The 27785-nt window shown below is 32.0% G+C and overlaps 1 protein-coding gene across 8 annotated transcripts in view; it reads right to left on the reverse strand.

The window, feature by feature from the left end:
* LOC130894914 (ephrin type-B receptor 1-B) overlaps nucleotides 1–27785 on the reverse strand; it is a 774934-nt gene that overhangs the window by 184043 nt on the left and 563106 nt on the right. For all 8 annotated transcript variants that reach the window (XM_057801952.1, XM_057801950.1, XM_057801951.1 and 5 more), the window contains exon 3: nucleotides 9524–9603. In XM_057801952.1, the coding sequence (XP_057657935.1) occupies nucleotides 9524–9603 (80 nt within the window). The remainder of the gene's footprint in view (nucleotides 1–9523; nucleotides 9604–27785) is intronic.

Below are 27785 nucleotides of genomic sequence, written 5' to 3' on the forward strand. Positions count from 1 at the left end.
AATAAGCGAAAAAACGTTGGTCTGAAAATTATAATTTATATTGAAAATAATTGTTAGGAAAGGAAAAGGAAAACGGTCAAAAAATTTCATCAACAAAAAATTGTAATGATCAATCTTATGACGAACGGAATAAGCTTGTTCTGAAATTTTCTGTATTTCCTCAATCAATTCTTCTTCAAACAAATCTTCTAAATCTTGACAAGCATATAATAAACAAACAAACCACTTTTGATGTATATTAAAGAGTGAAGACACTGAATTTTTGGTTATTCGGTACATAATAGTTAGTAGGGACTTTATTAGGAAGTGAAGAAACCCGTCATTAGTATATCACTTTAATTTTCTTCTGAACTATATATACACTACAAATCAAAAGTTTTTGCCCACCCTATAATTTGTGATAGGATCAATTTTAATATTTATATTTTGAAGAACATATATAAATAAGAATATAGTAATAATAAAACTAAAATCTGTAATTCTTACATGTTTAAATTTTTCGTCGTCTATTTAGTTCCATTGTTTTCCAGGACACTACATTCTGGCTTCCCTACCCAATTTGTCGTAGATAAAATATTTTATGATACTCGTGCGTGTATCACTTCACGCACTAGTATCATAGATAACTATAACCTAATTATGAATTGATTGTACAGAATATCCTGATTATAAAGAAATTCTACTCCTCTACAGCAAAGGTTTCTTATTTTTTTTCAGTAAATTTAATCATTTGAAAGAAATTGAAGATTTTCAAAAACTTAACATTTCCATTTTTGCTTATAAACTTTACTACTCGTAAACGGATTAGCATTTTAAGGTCCAAAATAGAAATATGTATAGAAAATTTGGAAGAAAAATGTTTGTTATAATGTCATACACCCAACAATAGTCACAAATTAAATATTGAACATATTCATAAAAAAATTGTGAGTTACATAATTAGATATTGAAGTAAAATGGCAAATAAACAAATTAGTTTCCTAATAAATATAATAAGTAGTTGACATCTATTACATTTGGTAACAAAATTTGTTTGTTTAATTTACCAATCAGTTCTTATAAACTCATGACTCGCACACGCAATTTGGTTTCATAATTTCCTTCCATACAGTGTACAGGTATCGTATTATATTAAATAATAGATCGGAGAATCCACCCTCAATTCATTTACCTTTTGTAGGAGATTCACGTAACACCACACACAAGAAGTATGAGAAGCGAAAAATTGTTATTACTGATACCAAGCACATAGAATATTTCGTTTGAACAACTGATGTTGTTACTGATCCTGACATAGAACAATTCGTTTATTTTATTCATTACAATATGAGCTTAAACTTTTTCTTTCACATCTTTCTTTCTGTCTTGCTATCTATAGCTTTGTTCATTTCTATTTATTGAACTTATTGACGTGAATCTGTCTTATTAATTTATTAGGCAGGAAAGTTTTGAAATAACCCTCGTATACATAATAGTAGCTCCACTAAAATTTCATTGAAATGTTAAATATTAACTCGATTTTTCTGTATAAAACTTAACTTTAGTACGTTTATGATATTGGGATGGGATATCCGCAAATTGACTTTGGTAATAACAAAACAGATAATGTAATGCTAATAGGCATTTCAAAATAAAATATACACGAATGAAGACAAAAAATTACATTTTTTTTCACTTCAAAAAACAAATTCCATGTGATATTATTACACCGTTTATTTCATCATATTTTTGCAGAATATTAACTCTTAGGTGATTTTAAAACATTCCTGGATATGTATAATGACATTGACATTGATATTGATTATTATTTGTCACATTATCTTCATAACACAACTAAATCAACCAAGTACTTGGTAACTCTCAAATAAATTAGTAGTACAAGGAATTAAATATCCTCAGCAAATTATAGAATTTTTTAACTAAGTTTCTTTAAAATTTTGTTTGCTTAAATTTGACGTAAACATGCTGAAAAAAATATCATGCCTCAAAGATTGAATATGCATATGTTGCGTTTTCAGGGATTATTCATTAACAGGGAGAGAAGTGTATAGTGAGGAGAGAAGTGTATAATGTGTTTATTTGTAAACACACTTACATGTAGAAAATATAATTTCCAACTTGAGTAGTAATAATTAATGATTTAATTACAAATATGATTAAATTAAATACCTTACATCAGTGGTTATACAATAATAAAAAATTTGAAATGTCCAGATTGAATTTTAGCATGCCATTTAATGACGAACTTAGTGGAAGAAAATTGGTAAAATTTTTATTTTATGAAAATAGAGGAATAAGTCCTTTTATTATCAATTTTCAATACATAATACATAATGTTTTCATACTTTCATCTTGTTTCAGGGGGACTGTTACGGATATGCCAGAAAACACAACTTGCTCTGAGGAATCTGATGGCTTCAACTGAAAACAAAGTTCCTAGTAATCAGATTTTTTTTATTTCTGATTGCTTTTTCACAGAATTCCTACAGTGTTGTTTTATCTCCAAGTTTAAGTAAACATTTTCTTGAATTAAGCATCCTACAATAAAGTAAGAATTTTCAATTTGTGTAAAAACTACACAGAAAAAATTCGGGGGCCTATTGTTAAAAAGGGACTCACCAAATTGATACATACATTTTAATCATCAATATACAGATGATTGCAATTCCTTCAACTGTATGTGAGAAACTGTTTTCAATAAATGTACTATTTATTTATATCAGTATTTCTTGAAACCAAATATTCTAATTTTAATAATTGAGATAGAAAGGGAGATTTATGTTTTTACTATCAAAAAATCAAAGATTCAAATGTTGAAACAAAGGTGGTTTTTCTTTAGTTGAGGTTCATTATGTAATACGTGAATTCATATTACTTATTGTTACTTTGTAAGTGCTGTTTATTTTACTGTTACAAAAATAAATTAGTCATTTTAACAACTCAGTTTATCTGATCTGGAATTCCCTAAAAGATAATTGATAATAAGCATCTTTTCTAAAGATCAGTTCGGTAGTGAATATTCTCCTCAGGGCTTCACATATAATGTTAGTTGTTGATCAGCTAGGATCCAGAAACTCCAAATAATTTAAGCAATTAGTGGATACATCAGTTGCTTTGATAATTTCTATTCTATTTCACAACAAACATATGAATTAAAATTGTAAGTTCCATTTCACTTGAATAACAGACAAATAATTTTTTCAGATGATCTGTATACAAACTCCAGGGAAATTTGAATGACCTCTGTATTCGCGAGTAGAAAAATGCGGTGTCTCAACATATTAGGAAGTTTGCGCATCCTGTCTCTCATTCTGTCATTACTTATATATTTATCGTAAAATTGAATAAGAAATAGATCATAATTGTTGTGTTGTTGAGTGCAAAAATCAGGCAGAAACATTAATTGTAAATTGTACATATTTCCAGTAGCTAGATTGAAATTAGAGAAGAATTGGAAGTATTAACTAACTGCAATTGACAATCTATTTATTATTAATTTGTGTATTTTATTTCAGATAATCATCTTGTTAATTAACTTTGTATTTCAGTAACTGTCTTGCAAAATTATTCTAAATATTTATGACCATTTTTTATACCTATTTTTTCCATCATAAAATTTTTTTTATCAATTTTTTAATTTGAGAAACACGATCGCAGTGTTTTGTAATGCATATCAATTTTTGAATTATTTTTTCAAGATTGTTTATAATTTTTTATACAGATCCGGATCTTACATATGTTATATATTGCCAAGCATTATTTTATGCAATCACCAGATGTTGTTACCGTCGAGTACCCTGTCAATATGAATCTGTACTTTATCAAGAAACGAATAGTTTTTATTGGCATAGGAGGTAAATTTAGCCTGTAAAATTAATGCTTGTTAAATTCTCGGAGAACTTTTACTTACTCTAAACAACTTGAGTTGATATTTAGGTAGAAATTGGAGCAGAACCGATAGTCTAAATCCACCTTTTTCCTTCAACATGGAGATATCAACAGGGATATGATAAAGTAAAAGATTCTATTCTTACCAATTAATAAGCAGTGAATTTTTGTAAATTAAATTCTTATGAACCATTTAACAGAATTTTTTGGTAACTAATTATACTTACACCGTGAATCTTGAAAGATTCAATTGGTTATGAAGAAATAGAATGTCACGATTAAGATGGATAAATGAATAGCTTTAAAAGTAGATTTCACTAATATAAGAGAAACAAGTCAGTGATTATACTCTGACTAGCTAATTCAAACTTCCTTCGCAGACGAATACACAACTCGTTAACTTATCTGGTTACAGAGTTGTCCAGTACTAAAAAGAACAGTGTGTGCGGTGATCGGTGCAATGGTCGGGTGAAACGCGTTCGGTTTCGAGGAATTTAGCGCGTATACGAAAGGGTTGCAGATATATTTGGAAAGTTTTTCGATCACCACAACAATATTTTATTTTCAAGTAACTAGTATTTAGTTCTTTTCGATCACCCGAAAGTACGTAATGTCTACGCATCAACGAACACCTGCAAAATTTCAAATTAATAACTTTGTGAAACGTATAAAGGCTGGTTGTTTTCAGCATAACGGATGGAACACGTGCAAGATTACTATTTTAAATTTATTCTGAATTTAACGATTTTGTCAAATATATTCTCCGCGAAATTAATCGAGTAAATAGCATGTTGATTCAATGAGAAGAAATTTGCAAAAAACGAGAGAAAAATTCAATTGAATATTGGATTGGAGTATTGCAATTTTAAATATGTCTCTACTGGAAATGCATGGAGAGTAACTTTTTCTAGGACAAAATTTTTTCAAAAACTAAAAAACAACCAATTCGACAAGAACCGTTTTTGGCTTGCAAGCTCCCTTTCGCTTTCGTTTTCTTCTAGCCAAAATCTCCGCTTTCCTCCCTCCAGAAAAGTTAGGCAAACCTCACGCAACCACCACAACCTCCGCCCTGCAGATGAGCAATTCCTATATCAGGCCTCATACAGCAAACCCTCCTCCATATAAAAATCCTCCTTATCCTACAGCTCCAATATCCTAACGATTGCTTGCACAGGATTTGTAGGTTTCTTGACAACTAAAGAACTAAAACGATTCAAAAGGTATTTGTGATTAATGCATGTGGATGTTCTAAGAATCTCGCAATCCTGGCGATATAAATTTGAATTACACATGAGATTGATAACAAAAGAGACATGGATTTTTTGCAGAACCATAGATTCGAATAAAGTGAAAATTGTAATTCCAATGTGCAATTATCAAATATAACAGATATTTATCCGTACATTTTATTTCCGACTGTATTATTTGCTAACCATATTACATTATGAAATAAGCGAAATACAGAAAATGCATTGCTGTAGTGTACCTTCTTTAGGAAAATGTTATATCAATCTGACCTGATCTGAGCTGAAATCGTAATAATTTTCGCACTATTTAACACAACAAAAGGGTTTACATTACAATCCGTTATTAAAACCAAAAAAACTAGGTGGTTACCATACATTAAGTAGGCCGCCATATTATTATAGAATATTTTGAATAAAAAGACAACTTAGCTTCAGCAACAGCGCTTTAAATTTTGTACCCTGGCGTAATTTGGTGAAATTTTCGATTTTCTACTTGTGATTAATTAACGGAGTAGATGAAGTTTCGTTATAACATCGCACTCTTATTTCAATAGTACCAAATCCCAAAAACATTTAAAGTTGATATTTTCCGCCCAAGGATGATATTTACAGGACTTAATACTGCCGTATGATTATTACTAATAGATTTCGCGTGAGGCGTCAAGGGTCACTATTATAATGAGTTACTCGGTGTATGCGCCAGGATCAGTGCCGTGAGACAATATGACATATCATTTCGTAGAGAGATGTTACAAGAATTGAAGCTATAGTGCCATAACTCAAACTAATTTTATGATATAAAGAATCTTCAGACGCAGATCGGTAACAACTTTGACAGAGACATAAATGGAATTTAAATCTTATTTTCAGATGTAAAAGTCTTGATATACGAGAAAAGAACCTCCTATGAGAGTGAGGATTTCCAAGAGATGGTCTCAAGACAAAGATGAAGAAAAAAATTAGGTTTTGATCCCAGTCTATACAGCCAAAGATTGACACAAACAAAAAGAAAGATTTATTATCTTTATTGGAAGTCAGTGTGATTCTCATAATCGTAATTATCTATTTATCACGCTATGCTAGATTCAAGAAATTAATTTTAATTTAAAATCTTCGTTTCATGTTGCTTAATATTATTTTGTTCATTTGATATTGTTCTTTCTTATATTAAACTAAAATACATTCGTTTTTTTCGCTCTTAGTCCTAACTCAAAAAGTCTAAACGAAATTAACATCAACAGTAATGCCATATCATTGAAAAATTTTTTTAAAGCTGTTTGTAGATTTTACATTACATTTTACATCACTAATCAGTAAAAATATGTTTAAATTATGTGTGCACCGCATTTGGTACGCCTAAGTTCCGAATTAACTAATCCAGAAAACATTTCATTTACAATCGTTTTTGTTTTGACAATTTATGAGCTTATGACACTATTGAAATGGTGTTGCAACATGCACTTTGACGATATCTGTGTATTTACCATACAACTTCATGAGAGTCCTTGAAGAGGTACTGTCTCAACTTTTAATACCGTTCCCTTTGGGGTACGCTACCCTAAAAGCGACAATAGTTTCACGCATTAAATTGTTTTAACTGTAATCATGGATTTTGTTTTCAAAGTATTTATGAATGATGTCTGTATTAAATGACAACAACAAACATACACTTTATGTAAGAGGCAGAAAGCGTATCATTTGCTATCAATACAATTGCTTGAGGCCTATACTACCCAGTCATCAATACTTCGTGGAAATTTTTTCAACCCTTTATGCTTACTGCTTATAACTACTTCAACACTAACATTAGCACTGTCTGACGCGCGTTTTGATAATCCATATATCTTCTTAAGAGACCAAAAGTAAACCAGGCATCAATACGTTCTTAAGATCTGTTTAGGATTTTCCGTAAACTGTGATCGGGTTGACCCAATCAAGATCTGAAAGTTCGGAAACTAACCCGGATCACGTTCATTGCTTTTCGAAAACTGATCGAGTTAATCGGGTCGTAGTCATATGTTAGAATCCTTTCTACCCTGGTAGAGCGATGGGTAAATGATTTATTAGAAGTTATTTATATCCTTACTATTTATTTTCATGAGCAGTATTAGGGATAGAGATTTGTTTTTTTTTCACTTTTCGGTATAAAAAGAGCTTATTTGTATTAAACTTCAGTGCAAAATCTGCGTGAGAGGGTAAATTGTTGATAACTGTTCAATAACAATTATTAAACATCTAGAATCTATAATGCAACTAAATGAATACAAACTGATTTACCTGAATCTGTCCTTTTATATTCAGTACTCTGAATCACTTTCTTTTATTTTAGTAGGATATAACTTGCGGTATTGATCCTATAGCTTATAATAAATGCAAACAAACCATCATATTAATTTTTTTGAATCTACGGATACAACTGTAGTTATTTATTTCGCGTTAGAATGAATAACATTAGTCCGAAGCAATCAATAACGAACGTTCTAATTTCCACCCTCTAATAAAAAAAATTCCAATCAATTTTAAAACCATCACCAGAGGCCATTTTAATCCGGAAATATCCTTCATAACTTTTCCAACTGATCCCTTTATGAAGCTTAGTTATTTTTATACTGACACACCGACTTACGATATCTATTCTAAAGATTTTTAACATAACAAATTGGCCTTGTCTAGGAGCAATTAGTTTTCTCGAAAAATATGTTTAGAACGAATAGCGGCCAGTGTGGTTACGGCATATGATAGTGTGTATGATAGTAATTTTTAAGTGGATACATTTTTTTCTTAAAATAACAAAGTGTGAATATAATTTACTTTTTGTTTTTTTGGTGCAGAGGAATTAACTTTTCATATCATTTATTTGAATTGTATCACTAAATAGATTTTCATGTTAAGGGATTATTGGAATACCTAATCATCGTAAAACAAAACACTTCGTTTAATCCTTCTACATAGGACATTGATTTAAAAAAATATGTAATGGTTAGATATGCGTCGCCAAGGTTCAATATCCTGTTAGGGACATACATTGCGGAAATTTTACACAATTTATAGTTGGTTTAGGTGCTGTAATGTCACAATTGCAAAGGAAAACGAATCACCAAAGATTCCAACTTTGAATCATAATGTGGATCTTGATATTTGCCGTATAGGCAAATATTATTATTACTGAGAGCAATATTTTTTTTCGCAGCTATGTCGACTAATCATTACGTTACAATTTCGTCTGTTTTCATTTCAAAATTTACATTAAATACGAGGGTTGCTACTTAAGTTTTGACATAGACAAAGAAAAACAAATATTTATAATTGGATATGGATTATTTTTCAAAATATTCTCCATCAAGATCAATCTGAAGAAGGTACATCCACAACATGAGATTTGAACGCATCAACCGCTTCTTCAGGTGTAGAAAAACGTTGCACTCGCAATTCATTTTAGATCTTCGGAAATAATAAGAAATAATTGAGTGCCAAACAAAGACTGTTTTGATTGTGTTGACTATTCAGAAACGTTTTGTTGTGGTGGAGAATGATTACTGTTCTGCGATTGGTTTCCCTGATTTTTTCGAATCCTTCTGGCAAATAACAACTTCTTTGCCTAGTTTTGACTATACAGTCGATTATTGTTTAGTTTTGGATTCATATGCATAGATCCATGTTTCGTCTCTTGTCACGATCTTATAGACGTCTTTTGATGTACCGAGATTGAATTTTTTCAGTATTTCTGTGCATCAATCGACACGGGCTTTTTTGAGGGATTGTCAAATTATGCGGATTCCTACGCGAAAAAATTTTTCTGGCAGCCAAATATTTATGCAATATTGAATGGATGCGAGTGGAACTAATTCCCAATTATACCTTAATCTCACGATATGTCGCATGACGCTCTTGCAATATCATTTTATGCACAGATGTTTTCTGGTATAACAGCCGATTTGGACGACATTCACGAAATTCATCCTGTAGCGAAAGAACACTACGATTGAATTCGGAAAAATAGCAAAACAAGGTAACTCGAGATGGTACTTCATCACCAAAAATCGAAGATAGTTGATCGACACACTGCTGTTGGTTTAATCCACGTTGAAAGTCACGCACACACGAAAACTTGATTCCATTTTTTGACAAGATGAATGTTTCAAGTATCTGAAAAACAGCTCAAATAGCACTCATATGAGACCACGTTCTAAGTACGTTCACCATTCAAAATCTCAAACTTCACGATTCAATGTCAGATTTGACATATTCACATCAGTGTTGCCATATCTCAAAACTCAAGTAGTAACCCTCGTGATAAAAAAGACTCTTACATCACTAGAATAATAATTCATTTGAAAAATAGGATAAAGGTCTAATAGTGCATTAGAATAAACAAATAAACCACTCACCCCTGGAGTGTTTGCCTGGGGTCCATATGGGTACCGCGTCCAATCGAGTGAGGCCTCACCCGTCGTGTCCAAAACAACAACTGTAAAGAAATATACAAATATTAGTAGATAATCATTATATTATATAACAGCCGTTAAAATAGAGTCAAATTTATAGTTGTAATAATTGATACTAAAATTTATAATCCAAAAATTGATCTTGATTATGACTGTGAGTCAGGCCTAAGATAATAGGAAAACAGATCGATGACTAAATAGCTTTTAGAATACATGTACAAGAATTTTATTATTCAACTGAAGTTACTAGTCTAATGAAAACGTCATTATTTATTTATTTCCAAAACATAAGATTATAGTTTTATTAGGGAGAATGCTTACTTCTAAGTATGGGTCATAAATTTGGATAATTATCCTATTCAAGAATAGAGTGCATTTATTTCTTAAAACTGATTGTCGAATTGAATTTTTCTTTATAATATCAAATAATGTTAAAAAAATCATCCACAACCATACAACTTTTTTTTGCGGGGAATAATAAAGATAAGCAGTTGGTATTTTGTAATAAATAAACCTTTACAACAGAGTTGTGAATAACCTTAATGGCCCAAGACTAAATGTATAATTGATTTTGTATAATAAAAAATAGTTCAAAAATATTTTGTAGATTTTCCTGACAATTATGTCTTACTATTTTATTATCCGTTGGGTATACATTTATCTAATTTGTCGTGAAATTTTCATAATAGTATCAAGCTGTCATTCCATTTTTTGTTTTTTTTTGTACTAACCCGCTAAAGGTTATTAGCACTCAACCTTACTTAATTCTATTATAAACTACTACTATTATAATCTTTCACATAAAACATTTACTACACATAATTATATGTTTTTCAGGTATTGTATTGTTCTTTGTATTTGTTTTAGAGTTATTAGATTTTTGTTCAATATACTAAAGATTTTGTTTTTTTTTCTCTGTTGATAGAATTATGGACATTCTACGATATATTCGAAGTTCAATCTCACCTCGTATTTATTACATTTAGGACGGTTTTCTTTGGCAATGGCAAAGTCTGAGTCTTGATATTTGCTCTAGCCGACTGGATATTAAGGATCTATTAATTGTGACTTAAGGTTTTTGAGAATATTTTGTTCATTATTCCATTCTTTCTGGATCTCTTCCTTCATTAAATGCTGGAAAGTTGTTAACATTCCCGTGGGTATATATTTGAGATATTTCTATATCCAATGATGTCGCCACATGGGCTAACTGGCTGCCGTCCAATCCAACATGCGAAGGAACATAGGCTGTTGAAAAATTGTTGGATTTGTTGTGCTATAGGGCAGTTGGTATATATTTGTTGGATTGATCTTATGGCGCTGAGTGGATCAGAGCATATTGTGGTTCGGTTTTGGATTACTCATTTTGTAATCTACAGCCTGATGTACAGCATATATTTCGCCTGTGTATACACAAGACTTTTCTGATTACCGGAACTGCCACACTGACTTGTGTGACAGTTGCTCCAATTACTAACGAACCAACTAAATGATTATCTTCATTTTTTGATGTGTACGGAGCTTCTGATGTCTCGTATGTTTTCCATATCCTTTTGAACTCATTCTTCAAACGGAAAACTGTAATTGATTTCTATTATATACCTTTTAACTGTATCATCAAGAGGTTGGAAATAAATGCAAAAAAAAACAAAATATATGAAAATAGGGTGAAAACTAATAAATACAATTTTGAAACAATATCGACTTTTAACTATCCAAGAATAACGATGGAACAAACAACCAGAGACAGGATAAAGGAAAGTGAACCAAAAGGCTATCAAGCCTATGGAAGAAATAAAAACCTATTTAAAACAAAAACATAACCAAACAAAACAAAATAAAGATGTACAAAACCCTAATAAGACCAGTAATCACGTATGCGATGGAAACAACAGTAATCAACAAAAGGGAAGAAGAAGAACTCAAAAAACCGAGAGAAAGATAATGAGAACTATAAAAAGTCAAAACATAACAAGAATAACGCAATTAATCTCATTGTGGCCAAAGAGAAGAGGCAGGCCGATAAAGACTTGGAGAAACGAAATAGTGAAGGCCATAAGAGCACATAATATAGAAAACTGGCGGACAAAATGCCTGAACCGAAAGGAATAGAAAATAATAACAAAAGCAGCCAATACGAACGATAAATTCTAAAGAAAACAAAAATAGAAAACTAGGAGTAAAAGGCTTAAAGGTTAAAGCGATATAAGGATTGAAAGGCTTGATGACGATGATGATGCTGATATTTCGAGAAAGGTTGCTTGGATTGAATCAGGGGACATTTTTCATAATATGGATGGTTAGGAAGAGCCAAAATTTTTTTGAATTAGACAGAGATAAATGTTCAGTTCTACATATAAATGGTATTTCTCCAAGAAGTTAGCATAGTCTGTCTTTGGGGGTTGTTTGGAACGCACCTATAACTATTCTCAGAGCCTTATTTTTTAATATTTCCACGGGTTTTATGTAGCTTTTCTTTGCGGTGTGGAAATCCTTAGAGCCGTATTCTATTTTGAGTCTAACAGTGCTTCTGTAGATATTAAGTTTTTTCCAATTAAGTTTTTCATCGAAAATTGTTCCCAAAAATTTGATATCGTAAAATTTGGTTTACCCTTACCTATCGTTAATTCTGGACTTGTTTGTCTCTGGACGAATAGGACGTATTTAGTTTTTTTTCTTCGTGAGATATAAACACTTGTGTGTTGTGGTTAGTGAGGATCCTTGAGGAGTACCGTTCTCTAGTTTGTCGTTAGTATATATTGAACCACTTGGCCTGACAAAGTTACGTTGTGTCAAAAAGTTATCTATGAACGAATTAACAATTATGTTCCAACCTATTAGTGTTAGTGAAATTTTATGTCTCCAAGTTAGATTGTTAGATTTTCACAGATCTATAAATGCCCGTGATAGTTTTTCAGCTGACATTCTTCTTCAATACGTTCAAATAAATTTCAAGAAATATATATTTCAATATATTCAGTGTGAATAGACTAGTTAACCTGGCAGATTTCTAATTCCAAAGAAAGAGAAAGTTAAAAAATATGATAATTATAAGGAAGGTGTCAAGAAACTAATTTAAGAGCTGCAAGCAGAAAAACAATACCTTAAACTAATGTACTTTATTCTCGCCTGTGTTTCTTTCCAAGGCACCTACTCTACAAAATTATAAAATATTTACCTAAACAAAAAAGAAATGAAGTGCATGCGAAACAGTACAAGTTGAAGATATGATCTTATGGAAAATAATTTATATGGTATATTAGCTGGTAAATGTTTCGAGATTTCTATCGGGACAATTCAGTGTTAAATTATGTCAGGTATTTTAAACATTTCCTCCAATGAAATGGCCGTAACATATACGAATTGTGAATACGCGTTGGACCGCAATAATATCTTTACAAAATGATTTTACACAGAGTGTTTCATTCACCTTTAAGGATCTGTTGCAAAGGAAATTTATGTTAATATATAGTTTTTTTTTTTTTTGGAAATACTTTCGAATCTTCGTTTAAATATAAAAATTTCGGTGGGTAATATATGAAGATTTACTATACTATTCGGTTAACCGAAAACGAAACGGAAGGGAACAATTTTGATTTGGAAAACTTTGTTTGTGAGTGGAACAAATTTTGTCGTAGAACTTTACTAATTAAAATCCATGTACACTTTTCCAGAAATAATGAAAATTATAATTATTCTTTCCAAAAGAAGAGAAGCAGGATGAAAATAAGATTTTAAATAAAACTAGAGATGTAGAGGTAAGTTGCTCTACTATGAGGACAATACAATTGGTTAGATGAAAATGTCGTACATAGTTACAAGTTTTTTTCTGTATGAGATTTAATGATACCACTGGAATTATATGATAATAACTTTGATAGTCGAGTTGCGATCTTGCTATCAACTGATTTCAGGTGTTCCGCCCATGATTTTTGAAATATTGCGACATTTTTTGTCAAAACGAAATTTACTCAACTCCTCTATTTTTCTTTATGCTAGTTATCTGTCTTGCAAAGGTACTTCTTTTATATTTGACATAATTACAGCATATTATTTGATAAGTACAAACAAATTTGTTGAAAATACGATGAAAAGAAATTATTTTTATTGAAATTTATGTTTTTCTTCAACTGTAGGTTATTGACATTAGAATAATGTATGTAACAATATAATATACATTAAATAAATACTAGTACTGACCGACATACAAAACTGTTGTCTACATGTATTCCAACAACTCGCACAAGATGACGGAATACACGGCAACATAATGTATTCCACATAAAATGGAAAACATCGCTTAGTCTGTACACGAAACACGAGAGGCAGTATCTTCGATAGCTTATCTAAACTGTAGACTGTATGGTTTCACTAGGTGTAGATATGCTATGCATATGATTTTGATAATGTATTCCGTTTGACTGAAGCAGTAACAGTTTTCACCATCATTGATCTCAGTGTGTATCCAACAACAATGTTTCCAACACCTTCAACGTGTGGGCAACAGTTCGTGTCCCGCTCTGTACTAGCCTTAATAATATAATTAAAAAAAGTTTACAATATTGAAAGCAAATTTTATGTCAAGTTAAGAAGGCAGCAAACTAAAAAACTTAATCACTTGATCAATTGGTTCAGCTAATGATGTTTCAGTGTTCCATATATATAATAACCCTTATGATATTGGTGGAACTTTTGGCGATTCCACTGTTTGTAGAGAATTCACATTTTCCACAGGGTGATATATGTTCCAAAAGTGCAATCCTTAATGATTATTTAGAAATATTTAGCTGATTTGCTGCTATATTTTGATGGAGAACTTGAGAATAAATAACCGTATTAATTGAAAAACAGTTTTTCTCTCACGTTAATGCGCCTTCGGCAATTGTTGCCGAACTGTGTTATGATATTCACTTCATTTCACTTCTTCCGTTTACTTTCAGTTCCAAAGCTTTGAAAAATGGCTTTTGTAATGTGATTTCAGAAGAATGAAGAGGTAATGGCAGAGAGTTAGGGATGACGTGCTCTGGGGTTTCATCATCCTCCATGTACCAACGCCACTCCGGTGATCCGTAATGCCCATGGTGTGCTTAGTTCGAGTAGTTATTTGGTATGAGGTCTATATGTACCTTTGCTTTTCTTGTGCCAGGTGTCTCTAGCCATCTCCATACAGCCTGCTTAGCGAGTAGACCGTGGGCCCATCGGTTAGTTCGTTGATCCCAGTCTGCCGAGTCAGTCTGCCTCGTCGTTGCTTGAGTGACCGGGCACCCGAACGAGTTGGATCTTGCAGCCATCACTCACCAGATTTTATAGGACTTTTTGACTTCGTTTATTATATTGGTTTCTGATATAAGCTGCAGAATGTCTAGTTGTTAACATAAGACTTATTTCTCTGCATTTATACTCATATATATACGGATTGGGCTAATGTTATACTGATTTGTTAATACTTTTTAATGCCGAACTTAACACGTTAACTGCCGGAAACAAGGCTTACAAATTATTATTTATTATTTTGATTAGCTTATGTAACAGATCTCTTCGCAAAAGCCAAATTTTATTGTGAATTAATTAATTCGTACATAAACAGCCTTAGACATATCTATATTCGTCAGTAGTGTCTTTTTTTAATACTGTTCTGTTTTGTTATTATTAAATTAACAACAGTCAAATATTGGTACGAAAATTTTTGGGCACATGCTAATGTAAGTGATACAGAAGTTAGTGAGGTTGGCAAGGACATGAAAATGGAGCTGTTCCCAAATCTGATGACAAAAATTGAACTTCGAATTGGCTGATTATCCACCGTATTTACTAGAACTGGCCCCCAGTTGCTTTTTCCTGTTTTTAGTTTCACTTATTAAAATGAAATTTCATTAAAAAATCGACGATTTAAGTGTGTAGACTTGGAGTTGAAAATGAAAATAATTATGTAAATAAAATGTCTTTGTTTCTTTGTTCTGTAGACAACTTTCCAAAATATTTTTTTGTCTTGCTGAACTCGTAATTACATTTTTCTTAGTCATTAGAGGTAATATAGTAGATGGGAGAATGAGGCTTTAAATCGAAGTAGTCTCCTTAGTTCCCGTGGTTTTGCCTGTTTCATAATATAGGAGGCTTTATGATTTCATGATTTGAAAGAAATAGACATTTTTTTTGCTAAAAACTCATTAAATTTGCAGCTTTGTTCGCGATTTCATTTCAGGTTATACTTATATTAGATGGTATGCAGATAATGTTCACAAAATCCCATTGGGGTAGAGACGTTGACAGTTGGTTGTAAATTTGATGAATTATTGGATGTAGATAATATATTTGTTTGTCATTGAGTGCATAGGTATAGAGAATCTGTTCGAACTATGTTCATCAAAGTAACAATGCCCTCCTCAAAAAAAATTTAAATATTCCAAATCCTTAAATCTCCCCGAGAGTACGTTTAATATATAGACGTTCTCCGTAATTCAACTAATTTGCATTTTACATCGCCTATAATGCTCCGGATTCTGTTCTAAAAATTGGAAGTAAAAGATGGGATCTTCGATAGCATCTTATGGTGCGCGTATAATTTGTAATTTTTTCGGTAACTAATTATTTAATTATACTTGATGATGACAGTGATTTGCGTTTTTGAAGAGAAATTTGTGTTATAAAATTTTAAAAGGGAAAAAGAAAACTTGTTTATGAACTACCAAAAATAAATTATAATACCAATTTTAAACGTGTAAATAGCTTTCATGTTGTATCTAATTAGTATCCATAATCTTGTCGTGGGCAAGTTTAGCTTTTAACGCAAAAAATATATAGTTAACGGTATCAAATTTTTGCAATGAGTATTGGTAACACTGACAGTTAAATTAATTTCAAAATTGTGTGATTTGGTTCTCTATCGTGATAGGAAAATTTATTGTCATTAATGGAACGTAGGAACTAGAAAATGAACTGAAGGGAACTACGAGCAACATATCATATTGTATGTATATAATATTTTTGATGTTTCAGTTCCAAATTACATTTTCAAAGTGATTTACTTGATATATGAAAATTGAATTCCATCTTTCTCCCTTTTCTGATGTTTGTCGTCCACTGTTGTAATGAGTTGTAATGAGTTAAGTTTAAATCGTGATTTCTTCAGATTCAGAACGACCCTGAGCGAAGAGGTTTAAAAGTTATACTGACGAAACCTACAACAAACAACAAATCAGTCTATAATTACATACATGACATAACCCATTCTAGTACAGTGTAATTGTAATGTAAATTTGTACAAACCTATTTGTTTGTTGTGAATATCAACTATATCAGCCTGAGCTTTATCTCCTCTATTATTCTCTGTTTGAATAAATTCTGGTCTGATGGATAGAGATAATCAAAATTTTTCTATTTCAACTATAAACTATCAACATTCATACGATAATGTATGTTTATTGAGCATTGTGTCGAAAATACGTGAATGTTGACTTGATTGATAATGCTCAATGATCACGACGTGCAAAAAATGCGACGCATACGTAAAGCAATTCAATACGAACGAAGAAGCATGCTGAATCATTATGATTCACAATGCCCGCTTTTACAACCCAATAGCTGCCTCTACAATTTCAATGAGACATTTTCGAACATTTAATGTCAGCCTATCGCAGAGTGACTATTATCTTTTTTCTGAACTGAGTGGTTTGGCAGAGAACCACTTTCAAACTGACCTAGAGCTAAAAAAACCATCACAATTCATTTCCCATTATTGGAGGAAGCATTTTTCGAAGAGAGAATGACAAAGCTCACAGAAGTGAGAATCTCTCGAACGTCAAGTCTGTTTTGTATATTCATTCATCTTTTTTATAGCTCATAGGATATCGAAAAAAATCAAATATACATGAAATCAAATTTAGTGATTTTGATATATACATATATAATTTTTATATTTGTTTTGAATACGCTATGACCATGAGCGAATATTGAATTACATCTGCTCGAAGGCATCTCTAAAGCTATGTCCACACTATATCGATCGACACCATTTAACTTTGTGGAACAATGTCGTGTCGAGTCGAACCGAACCCGAATCAGGTCGCTCCCGATCAAAGGCAGACGAATCGAAAGTAGAAGTGTGGACGTATCGCTTCGACCTTAGTTTGACTTGAGCGACGACGGCGGTCTAGCTGGCTACCAACTGTGGCAATGATAATTGCAGTAGCAGCCGCCACAACATCTTCTTCATCACTCATTTTTTCAATTATAAGTAAACTAAATTATGAAACGAACGTGTCGATCGACATGACATTGTGAAAAGAGCTTAATGGCTCGCAATTTCAAGGAGAGAAGCATAATAATATCTGTATTAAATACTATTTTATATTATTGGCTTGCAATATTCAACTGACTGGTTTAATGGAAAGACGATGCCAGAGATCGTCTGCTGGTGCGTGTATAACTACACGAATTAAATAGTAGTGCTGGCTGTTACTGATTTAAATTAGGATCAGATATTTCGAAATACTGAGGAGATACAATAGAATCGAAACCGTTCAACAGAAAATGCACTCTTTTTACAATTATGAACCATTGATGATGTCGATATGAATTTATTATTTGTTGCAACATTAACATTCTTTAGAGAAACGGTCTGACCATATATATACGAATGTGAATATACGAGATATTACTATTAAATAACAAGCCTAGAGGGCGACTAGATGGATGGGATAAAAAACGAGTAATACGTTGAGTATCCAAATCTCTTTTCTAGGCACGTCCCAAAACACGTTGCCGTCAGTATTTAATATTTGTGCAGTAGCGGTCTTGTTGCAACAGGCCTCGAGTGGTGTAAGCGCTTTAGACTGTTTCAATTCCGAAATGTGCATTCGGATGATTGCAGAGGCTGTAAACTCCGATAAAGAAACGGTTAAAAAAAATTTACACGAGGAATTACACATGACAAAAGACTGTGCGAAGTAGGTGCTAAAAGCTCTTGCGTCAACGGATCTGCTCAGATTTCCCTGAAAGGTTAGAAAAAGTAAAAAAAATCTCCTTTGGAAGGTGCCCGATTTGAAAGCAAAAACGGTAGAGATCCTAAAGGGCTTCACAAAAGAAGACTTCCAGCACTACTTCGATCAATGGATAAAACGTATGGAAAGGTGTGTGGCGAAGGGGAGCATATTGAAGGGCAACATTCGAATGTAGATTAATTTTTATACTAAAACCCTTGTTCGTAACAAATCTCGTTATTGAATAGCCAGACCTCGTATGCAGCTATATTTAGAATTTTGCTATTGGTATCTAATAATTGCAAGTAGTATGAGAAATATAATTCCTATATATTTACCAGCAAATGTAGAGGGAATATAAATTCTATTTCGAGAGAGATTAGTAAAGGGAATAATATCACATTTCACAAAATGTCTCATTATCCAAAACAAATACAACGAATTTCCCTAAAACGAGTTCAAAGTATGTATTTATAGATATTTAATATTTGATTACCGACTAGCAGCGTTATTTTATATGATTTAAACTGAATTTCAGGTGGTTATATTAGGTTTATGGTAATTCTAGACATTCATAATGTTTATCGTGAAACTGAACCATGTTAGAAAATTTTAGCACATAGGTTAACAAAATCCATAATAAATGATACGTAGCTCGTATGATTTTTATGGATTTTGTTGGGCTACGAATATAGAATAATAATCGATAATTCTAGATTGCTCGAGTGATATTTGTTACTTTATTATATAATAAATGGATATATAATAATTAATCAGTTATTTTATTAATGCTGAACGTATAATTATTGTAATATCGATTATTTCTGTGTTTTCAGCGTGTTTAGAGACTTTCAAGATCTGATTGCTTCACTTCTAAACTTGAAGCTATTCCTATGCGGTTCATTGCAACGTTAAGACGCCTTCTAACGTTTTGGGAAACTTCAAAAAGTAGTTATTAAGCCACATCGCAAATCTTATTATCGCTTATCTATCCATACTTAGTTATCGTATATGCTATCGAAAGAGCTTCACTGAAATGAAGAAGTTCAGAAAAGATTTTTTGAGATTAGATCCTCAAAATCGGCCACTTATGGGTTTTATATAATAAATTCTTACATTTGAAATATAATGGCCGATTTCTACAAAATATTAACTCAGTCCGTTTGTGACAGTCCGCGGATTGTTCTAGAGCTTTTGAAGCATTTTCTGAACTTGTTAGGTCCGTAAATAGAGTTTTTACGAACAGAAACAGTGTCCCGACGAATGTAGGTAACTTTAAAGGGTCCACGTGTTCTAGGAATGTTATTCAGCTTGGTGTAAACGTCCATGAAATTAAAACCAGTTTGTTTTTATTTTCGTTGTTGTGATTTAGTGGTAGTTAGACTTGGTGCGTGAAGGGAACAAATCGAAATGTCTGATATAAGTTATTTATTTTATTATATCAAAATACACCTACAAACACGTATATGCATTTGTAAAATACTTGGACGGAAGAAACATCAAACCTTATTGAGGGGCTACAGACATTGTTAATGATTACGGGATGCCAACCAAGCCCACTACATAAGCGTAATTTTTTTTTATCATTTGTATATAAATAAATACTTCTAATGTTATTTACATTTTCACAACTGCGCGTCCAGTGTCTCCATGTAAACTGGATAAATGTTGAAGGAAACATAGCACTTTTATTGATTTCTGTTCATGACTGGTGCAAACTCACAGTCCATTGGAGACCCAACAGTGTTGAAACACTTCCAAAACAAAACTGTTCGAAATTTATGTTCAAATGGACAGTTTTGTGTTTGTCCTGTCCACTTGGTGGAAACCCGACATAATAAACGTTTAATTTTTTCTATATGAAACAACGTTTGCCTTCTTCGATTCTTGGTTGTCATCTCAACGCTTCAGGAAATCGCGTCATTTCAAGATGTAATTTCAATATATTTTTCGAATCAAATATAGCTCTTAGCATGGAATAATTTGAAAATATCGTAGATTTGCAGATCAGATGGCCGTTGTTCTACATACTAATAAATTAGAGTAGTGGTATAATATACACCTCAACATAATCATCACTATCCATTTCTGTTTTGAAATTCACATAAATAGTGAATTTATAACTTTTGTGATAATAATAATAAACAAACTTTGTCAAATAATAAGTACAAGTCAAGCAAAATTGTTTATAATGAAGTTAAATGCAATTTCAAAAAAACACTTATAATTTTTCTACTACTTTACGGAATTTTCGACCTTTAATGCTCAATTTCCTCCTGGTCATATCCCATATCTATGTTGGTTTCAATGCCACAAATTTCGCCTCTTCAGCCAGGTTATTTTACTCACATCTTTGGCTTCCCTTGAACTCATTTCTAAATTTTCGAAATTTTAAACTACGTTTCAGATTTTTGTGTATTGACAGAATTTATAACAAACAGGTGTTTGTTGTCAAAATGAAAAATAATCGTTGCAATTACTCCTTCATGTTTAGTTACAAAATTAAAATACCAAAAGTAGGTAATGCTTCATTAATGATATCAAGCATAACCTTATTTGTTAAATATGACTTATAGTCTAGTCAACAAGTTCAAAAACATGAAGAATAGGTTCTAAAAATATGAGTGATTCGAAATCACCTCTAGAAAAATTTTTCTGCTTAATAACTAGAAAAATATTAATAGTTAATAATTTTGAAGAAAGCTCGTTAAAGAGAAGGGAATTTTCGATAAAAAAGTCCTAACTTCCGAAACTTGAATTTATAATACTACATAATTATTCATTTGACGGCTATATAAGTTCCACCAATTTCTTGTTGAGATGTAGTAGAAAAATCTATATACAAACTTCAAGAGGAAAATACGTTTCTTCCCTTCGTCTTCGCATTGGGTATCAAACTATCCACGGGAGAAAACGCAGCACTTTCCGCCCTGGTTATGTAAATACCTATTCATCTACTGGATATCTAGATCAAATAAATCCCTTAGGTAATGTAATCCATAGGTAGAGCGAAATTTTTAAGATGAGGCAACAATTTGAACATGAAGGGTATGTAGAGTTTTTTTATAACTTGTCTAGAGAAATTTAGCAAAATAAGAAAGTTCAGAAAAGATTTTGTCAGATTAGATCCTCAAAATCGGCCACTTCATGCGTTTTATACAGTACATTCTTACATTTGAAATCTACAATGCCGGGTTTCTACCAAGCGGACAGGACCAGAAAAAAACACCGTAAACTTGTATACTTTGCGTTTGGTGTTTATATAATAGATCATCAGGATTTATCTGGAGTATAAACGACCACATTATGTCAGCCTTATATGTGCGTACATAGGTACTTTCCAGCCGATCAAATATCGGAGCCTTGATTATTCAGGTCTTCATTACATAAAGCAATTTGTATTGAAGCATCACTATCTAATTGCTAACAACTATAACAATAACTAATACATTTATATGCATAGTAGTGGAAACTAAACATTTTATATGTGAAAATTTTTTTTTTCCCTTTTTTCAGGATAAATATTTTCCCTCCGATATTCCTTTGCGAAAGAATAAATATTTTCTTCAACTAAATCGCATAAAATCTGTGAAAACAGCAAGATAACCAGCTAGGCACTCATGTAGAACAATAATGTACTCTATTTTGCACCGTTTTTCGGCTATTCACAATTTTCTCATACCAGGATTACAATTTATATTATTCAGTCTTTTGACTCATTGCAATCAATCACAGAAGAATGTAGTTCTAGTTTAATTTTTTACGCAATACATACGTTACAATCTTTAGGCAATAAATGTATAATAAGACAATTATCCAAGGTACACTTAATATATTCAATAAACACTTCAAATTGGTAATATTATTGATAAATAGAAAAAGAGCTCAGACCCAATCAAAACCTGTTGATGAAACTAAATATAACACGTGGTTTCCAAATCGTTTTGTTAATATATTTAGGATTGAATCTCTATCGAACTTTCACAGAAGTGGAAAGAACTAAAGTAGGGAAAGAAGAAAACAAACAGCGAAAAACAAATAACTAGACTTATATGAATTCTTGATAAAACTGAATATTACTCGTGGATTTTAAATAATTTCATGAATATATCAAAATAATTGCATAAATCAACAAAAACCAATAATTTATCCGAACTCATTTGCAAATTCTTCTTGAATCTGGGTTGTACTCAAAAAACTATTAGATAAAGTGTAACTTGAAGTATATAAAAAAAGCTTTTGCAAGTGTGACTTCAACGTTTCGATACAAAAACAAAATTGAACTAACGTTTTATTTAAATGACTCATAATAAGATCCGCAGATGGTCTGCTAGTTTTCACAAAAGTACGTCTTAGGTCTTCTCAATCAAAAACGAAATAAAAGAGAATTTCAATAAAAAATAATATCCAACTCAATTTTGTACATTGATTTTGTATCATTTTATTATTGTTATTGTATTGAAAGGAAAAAAAGATCTTAAAGCTTATTAAATTGGGAAATATGACGATAAATAACTGTACGGCCAAAATTTTGACAAAGGATTGGCTAACAAAAGTGATTCCAGTACAAAGAGGTGTTAGACTGAGAGACGATCTCTCAACGACTTTGTTCAACATATATATGCTGATGACCTGGCACTTATGGCAAAGATGAAGAAAAGCTTAGGAAAATGAGTAATGCATTTGATGGAAAAAGCCGGTGACATGGGGTTGAAGGTGAGTGTTCAAAAAACAAAGTACATGTTGATGACTAAGATAAGGACAAATAAATAGAGGGAGGATATCAATCAGAGCGGCATATAGAACATACTTGGGGTATGTGAGGTTCGTAAAGAGTACAGAGCTGAGCACAAACATAACATTTACAGAGCAGGAATTGCATATGGTGCCGAAATAATTGTTTGTCGGGAAGGTCGAGGAGGATCTTCGAATAATGAAGAGAAAGATTTCTATTAAGATAGTGAGACCTGTCAAAACCGATGGAGGATACCTAAGAAGGTTAATGAACCACAAGATCAATAACGAGGTGAAAGAAGCTATAACAGACGAAAAATGAATGCACAGAGCGCCCGAAATGGCGGATATCATCCGCAATGGATGTGAGGCCTATATATTTTGTATTGAACATTTATCTTGAGGTTTTTTTGACATCAATAGCAAACGTAATATTGGAATCAACTGATAAAAGGTACTGATTCATTACTTTTAAATATATATAGAAAAGATATAGAAAAACAAATTCTATATTCTGAATAATAAGATAAAAATAAAGTTAGTTGTTTACAACAGAGATTGACATTATAAAAAGGTAACACATTGTTTTATCAACACCTATCTACACATGTCAAGTACTCTTAGTATAAAATCTTCCCAATTTTGTTCAAAACATCAATTTTTCAATGGACAGTTCATGGGCCATATAATTTTGAGCACGATAGTTTTAAAACGATTCACATCGTTCTGACTACTTGAATGGTATTTTCCCCATTATATAATTTTTATTGACTTCAATATGTACTGAATAAACCTGGTATAAACGCTTACTGGTATCGTTTACAACCCCCGCAATGAAAATGTTTTAGGGATCTCGTCGATTCCCGTCTGTATTATTTCCGACCCTACAAGTCAATATTTTCTAAACCATTTGTGCCGAAATCTCTTTTGTAATAGTTGTTATTTTTTTGGGGTTCGTGTAAAAGCGTGTGGTGGCTCTTCACTGGATACACATTTCACAGATTTATACGATATTTGAATCGCATCCAAAATCATAAATACATGCAACAAAAAAACAGGCACCATTGATCATAGAGTGTAGTGGATACTAAAATGTTTATTTACGTGATAAAATTAGAGTGGTATTGTTAGTAATTATATATTTCAGGTTTTTCTTTTACTTTCCTAACTTTATATTCTGTTATTGTTCTAGCTCCAACTTTGTTGTTTTTGTTTGCCAACATAAATCCAAATTCAGAACAATCATTACTACTTTTCAATCATACATGCCTAAATTAGAAATTAGAAACGTTTACAGACGATACTGCCATATTATAAGTAGAAAATAACCAAGAGGAAGCGGCAAAAAAACTACGGGTATCAATCAATAAAATAGAAAAATGGACAATACAGTGGAAGATTACAATGAATAAAACCGAATCTAAAACCTTTACAAACAGATTAATAATAAATATCTATAAACATACATGAAAAATGCATTCCATTCATAACTACAGCAAAATATTAAGTGGACTAAGTTCGTATGCTTCTACAGAGACTAGTATTACAAGGGGGTACCTAAAAATAACCGGAATTATTTTTTAAATGCTATATATTTACAAAGATTTACAAAACAACCTTATCGCCTTCAAAATAGTCTCCATTACAAGTAATACATTTGTCCCAGCGGTGCTTCCACTGTTCGAAATATTGTTTGAACTCATCTTTAGAGATGGCTACAAGTTCCTGTCTCGTTCTTTTCTTGATGTCTTCAATGTTTTCAAATCGCCGTCCTTTCATGCCCCTTTTCATGCGTGAAAACAAGAAAAAGTAGCACGGAGCCAGGTCAGGCGAGTAACGTGCGTGGGGCAGCGTTATTTTTAACCAAAAACTGGCTAAGAGTGAAGACTGAGTATGTAGGTGCTTTGTCATGGTGGAAGAACCAGTCTCCTGTTTGCTGAACCGAGCTACAAGATATTCCACTGATTTCAGACAGTTGATCAATTGTCTGTCGACGGTCTGTGCGCACAAGCTCTCGTATTCTCGTATATACATTTTTAAATCGAAAAACCACTCATACACTTGAGTTTTCCCCATAGAATCATCTTTGTAAGCAGACATTAAAACAGTTTCAGCGTTTTTACCGAGTAGAAAACAAAATTTCATAGCGGTACGTTGTTCACTTAAATTTGTCATCATAAAAAAAACGAAGCAGCAGTGAAACAGCACAAGCAAAAACAGTCACTAGTGACGAACAGAACGTGGCTGGTCAACGGCCCGCGCGGCACTGAACTGGCGACGAAATCAGTACTACAAAAGCTCCACCCATGGCAATGCTATTTCGGTTACTTTTGGGTATCTCCTCGTATATCCATATGATATTCACTTAGCCAAATCCTTCAAACGTATATATTTAACAGTTGTTGTTCTATAATTTGTTTTGTATTGCTTTTTGGTAAAAAATATTATTGAAATAAAGGATTGGCTCGATATATATATCATTTAAACTTTGCGCCAAAAAAAATTAGCCGTTGAGAATTGGATTGCTAAGTTTAGTCGAGGCGAAGTGAACACCACGGACGATGCAAGCAGTGGACGCGCAAAAGATGCTGTTAACGATGAAAACATCAAAATAACCGTAAAGTGAAGCTAATTGAGATTGCTGAGATCCTGAAGATATCAAAGGAACGTGTATCCTGAGTCATTACTTGGGTATGCCAAAGCTCACAACCATCCAAAAAGAATAATGAATTGCGTTTATATCTGTTCAATCGCAATAAATCCAAATTTCTAGGTCGATATGTAACAATAGATAATAATAAATAAATCGACTTCAAAGCGTGGAAAGTCGCAAATACGGATGGCTAGGTTTCTGCATCAGTATTCTGGGATACGCATGATATATTTATCGAATATCGCGTTTTATGGATGAAATAGCGGGAAAACGGCACTATTTGAAGAAGAAGAAGACAATGCACTAAGTCACAAATGATGGTAAAATTGCATGAATTGGGCTGCGAATTGCTTCCGTATCTACTTTATTCTCCAGATCTTGCTCCCAGAGACTTTTTTCTATTCTCAGATCTCAAGAAGATGGTCTCTTGACAAACATTTTGTATACAATAAGCTAATGCTCAAACCCATCTGGTTGTATGGTATTCATCTATTGGGATATGCTAGTCAAAATAGTCTACAAATTATGACAAAATTTCAGAACAAGATACTAAGGAATACCGAAAATGCATCTTGGTACAGTAGAAACAGTAACCTTCACAAGGATCTGGATACTATTGACCAAACTATAGTCAAATTGGTCAGAGTCATAAAATAGAAATTCATCATCATTGTCCAGCTCTTTGGTCCTACAGGAATAGCGTGAAGACTAAAGAGGATTTACCCTTTGGAGGAGTGAGATTTGTCAAACTCACCGTGAGTGATAAAGTGTACGTTAATTAGTGTACAAAAATTATTGGAAATATAAGCATGTTTAGAAATCGTCTACCACAGCTTTGGGCAGAAATCGTAAAGATTTTATTGGCATCTTGGTTGAAATCTGTACCATATACTGTGTCAATACGTTCAGGGTGCAACAACTGTTGTTTAAACATTCTTTATTATTAAATTTCAAAATAAATTCTTTTGTTTTATTATTCTATATTATTACTTAATGTAGTTCTCAGTATTCTAAGATAAAAAACGATTCTATAATATATATAATATATACCCTTTTAAGGTATTTATTTGGGTAATTTTATACTTTCGCGGTCCCCTCGTTTTTTGGCTCTAGAAAATCGAAAATTCATCTGATCTCGATGAATTTTTTTTTAAACCTTTGTTTTTACGGCGGATTTACGAAAAAAATATCTCACCTGGAGATTTCATGTAGTTTTATGACTTAAATGTGATCATAAACGAACTTCTTCGCATATTATCGTTCATAACTTTTTTACAGAGCATGAAACACAGTTCATATATATTTTTTTTATTAAAAAATACAAAAAAAAAACGAACATTTTGAAAAATGTTTATTTATCCATTTTTTATCGCTAACAGTCAACTTTAGTAAGATACCATTTTTTTTTAATGGTGAAAATTTTCAATTTTTCAAAGTTAACTTACACATTATAATGAGTGATTTTAAGAATGTTTCTGTACATATAACTAATGATTACTCAATAAAAAAGGTACAAACGATTATATGTGAGAAAAGGTCAATTTTAAGAGAAATTGTTGTTATTTTTAATTGTAAAAACATGATAAATCAACAATTTTGTATAATTATTTTTTCAATTTATTCGTTTTTTGTAAAGATTATGAAAAAAAATATAACAATTTCATTTGATTATATGGAAAAAAGTTATCGACATTTATACATGAATGAGTGCATTTTCATGAATTCCCATGAATTTTTTTCGTGAATCCGCCGTAAAAAATAAGATTTAAAAAATTCATCGAAATCTGATGATTTTTCGATTTTCTGGAGTCGAAAAACAAGGGGATCGCGAAAATATAAA

This window comes from Diorhabda carinulata, chromosome 6 (genome assembly GCF_026250575.1).
Source record: "Diorhabda carinulata isolate Delta chromosome 6, icDioCari1.1, whole genome shotgun sequence".
Lineage (NCBI taxonomy): Eukaryota > Metazoa > Arthropoda > Insecta > Coleoptera > Chrysomelidae > Diorhabda > Diorhabda carinulata.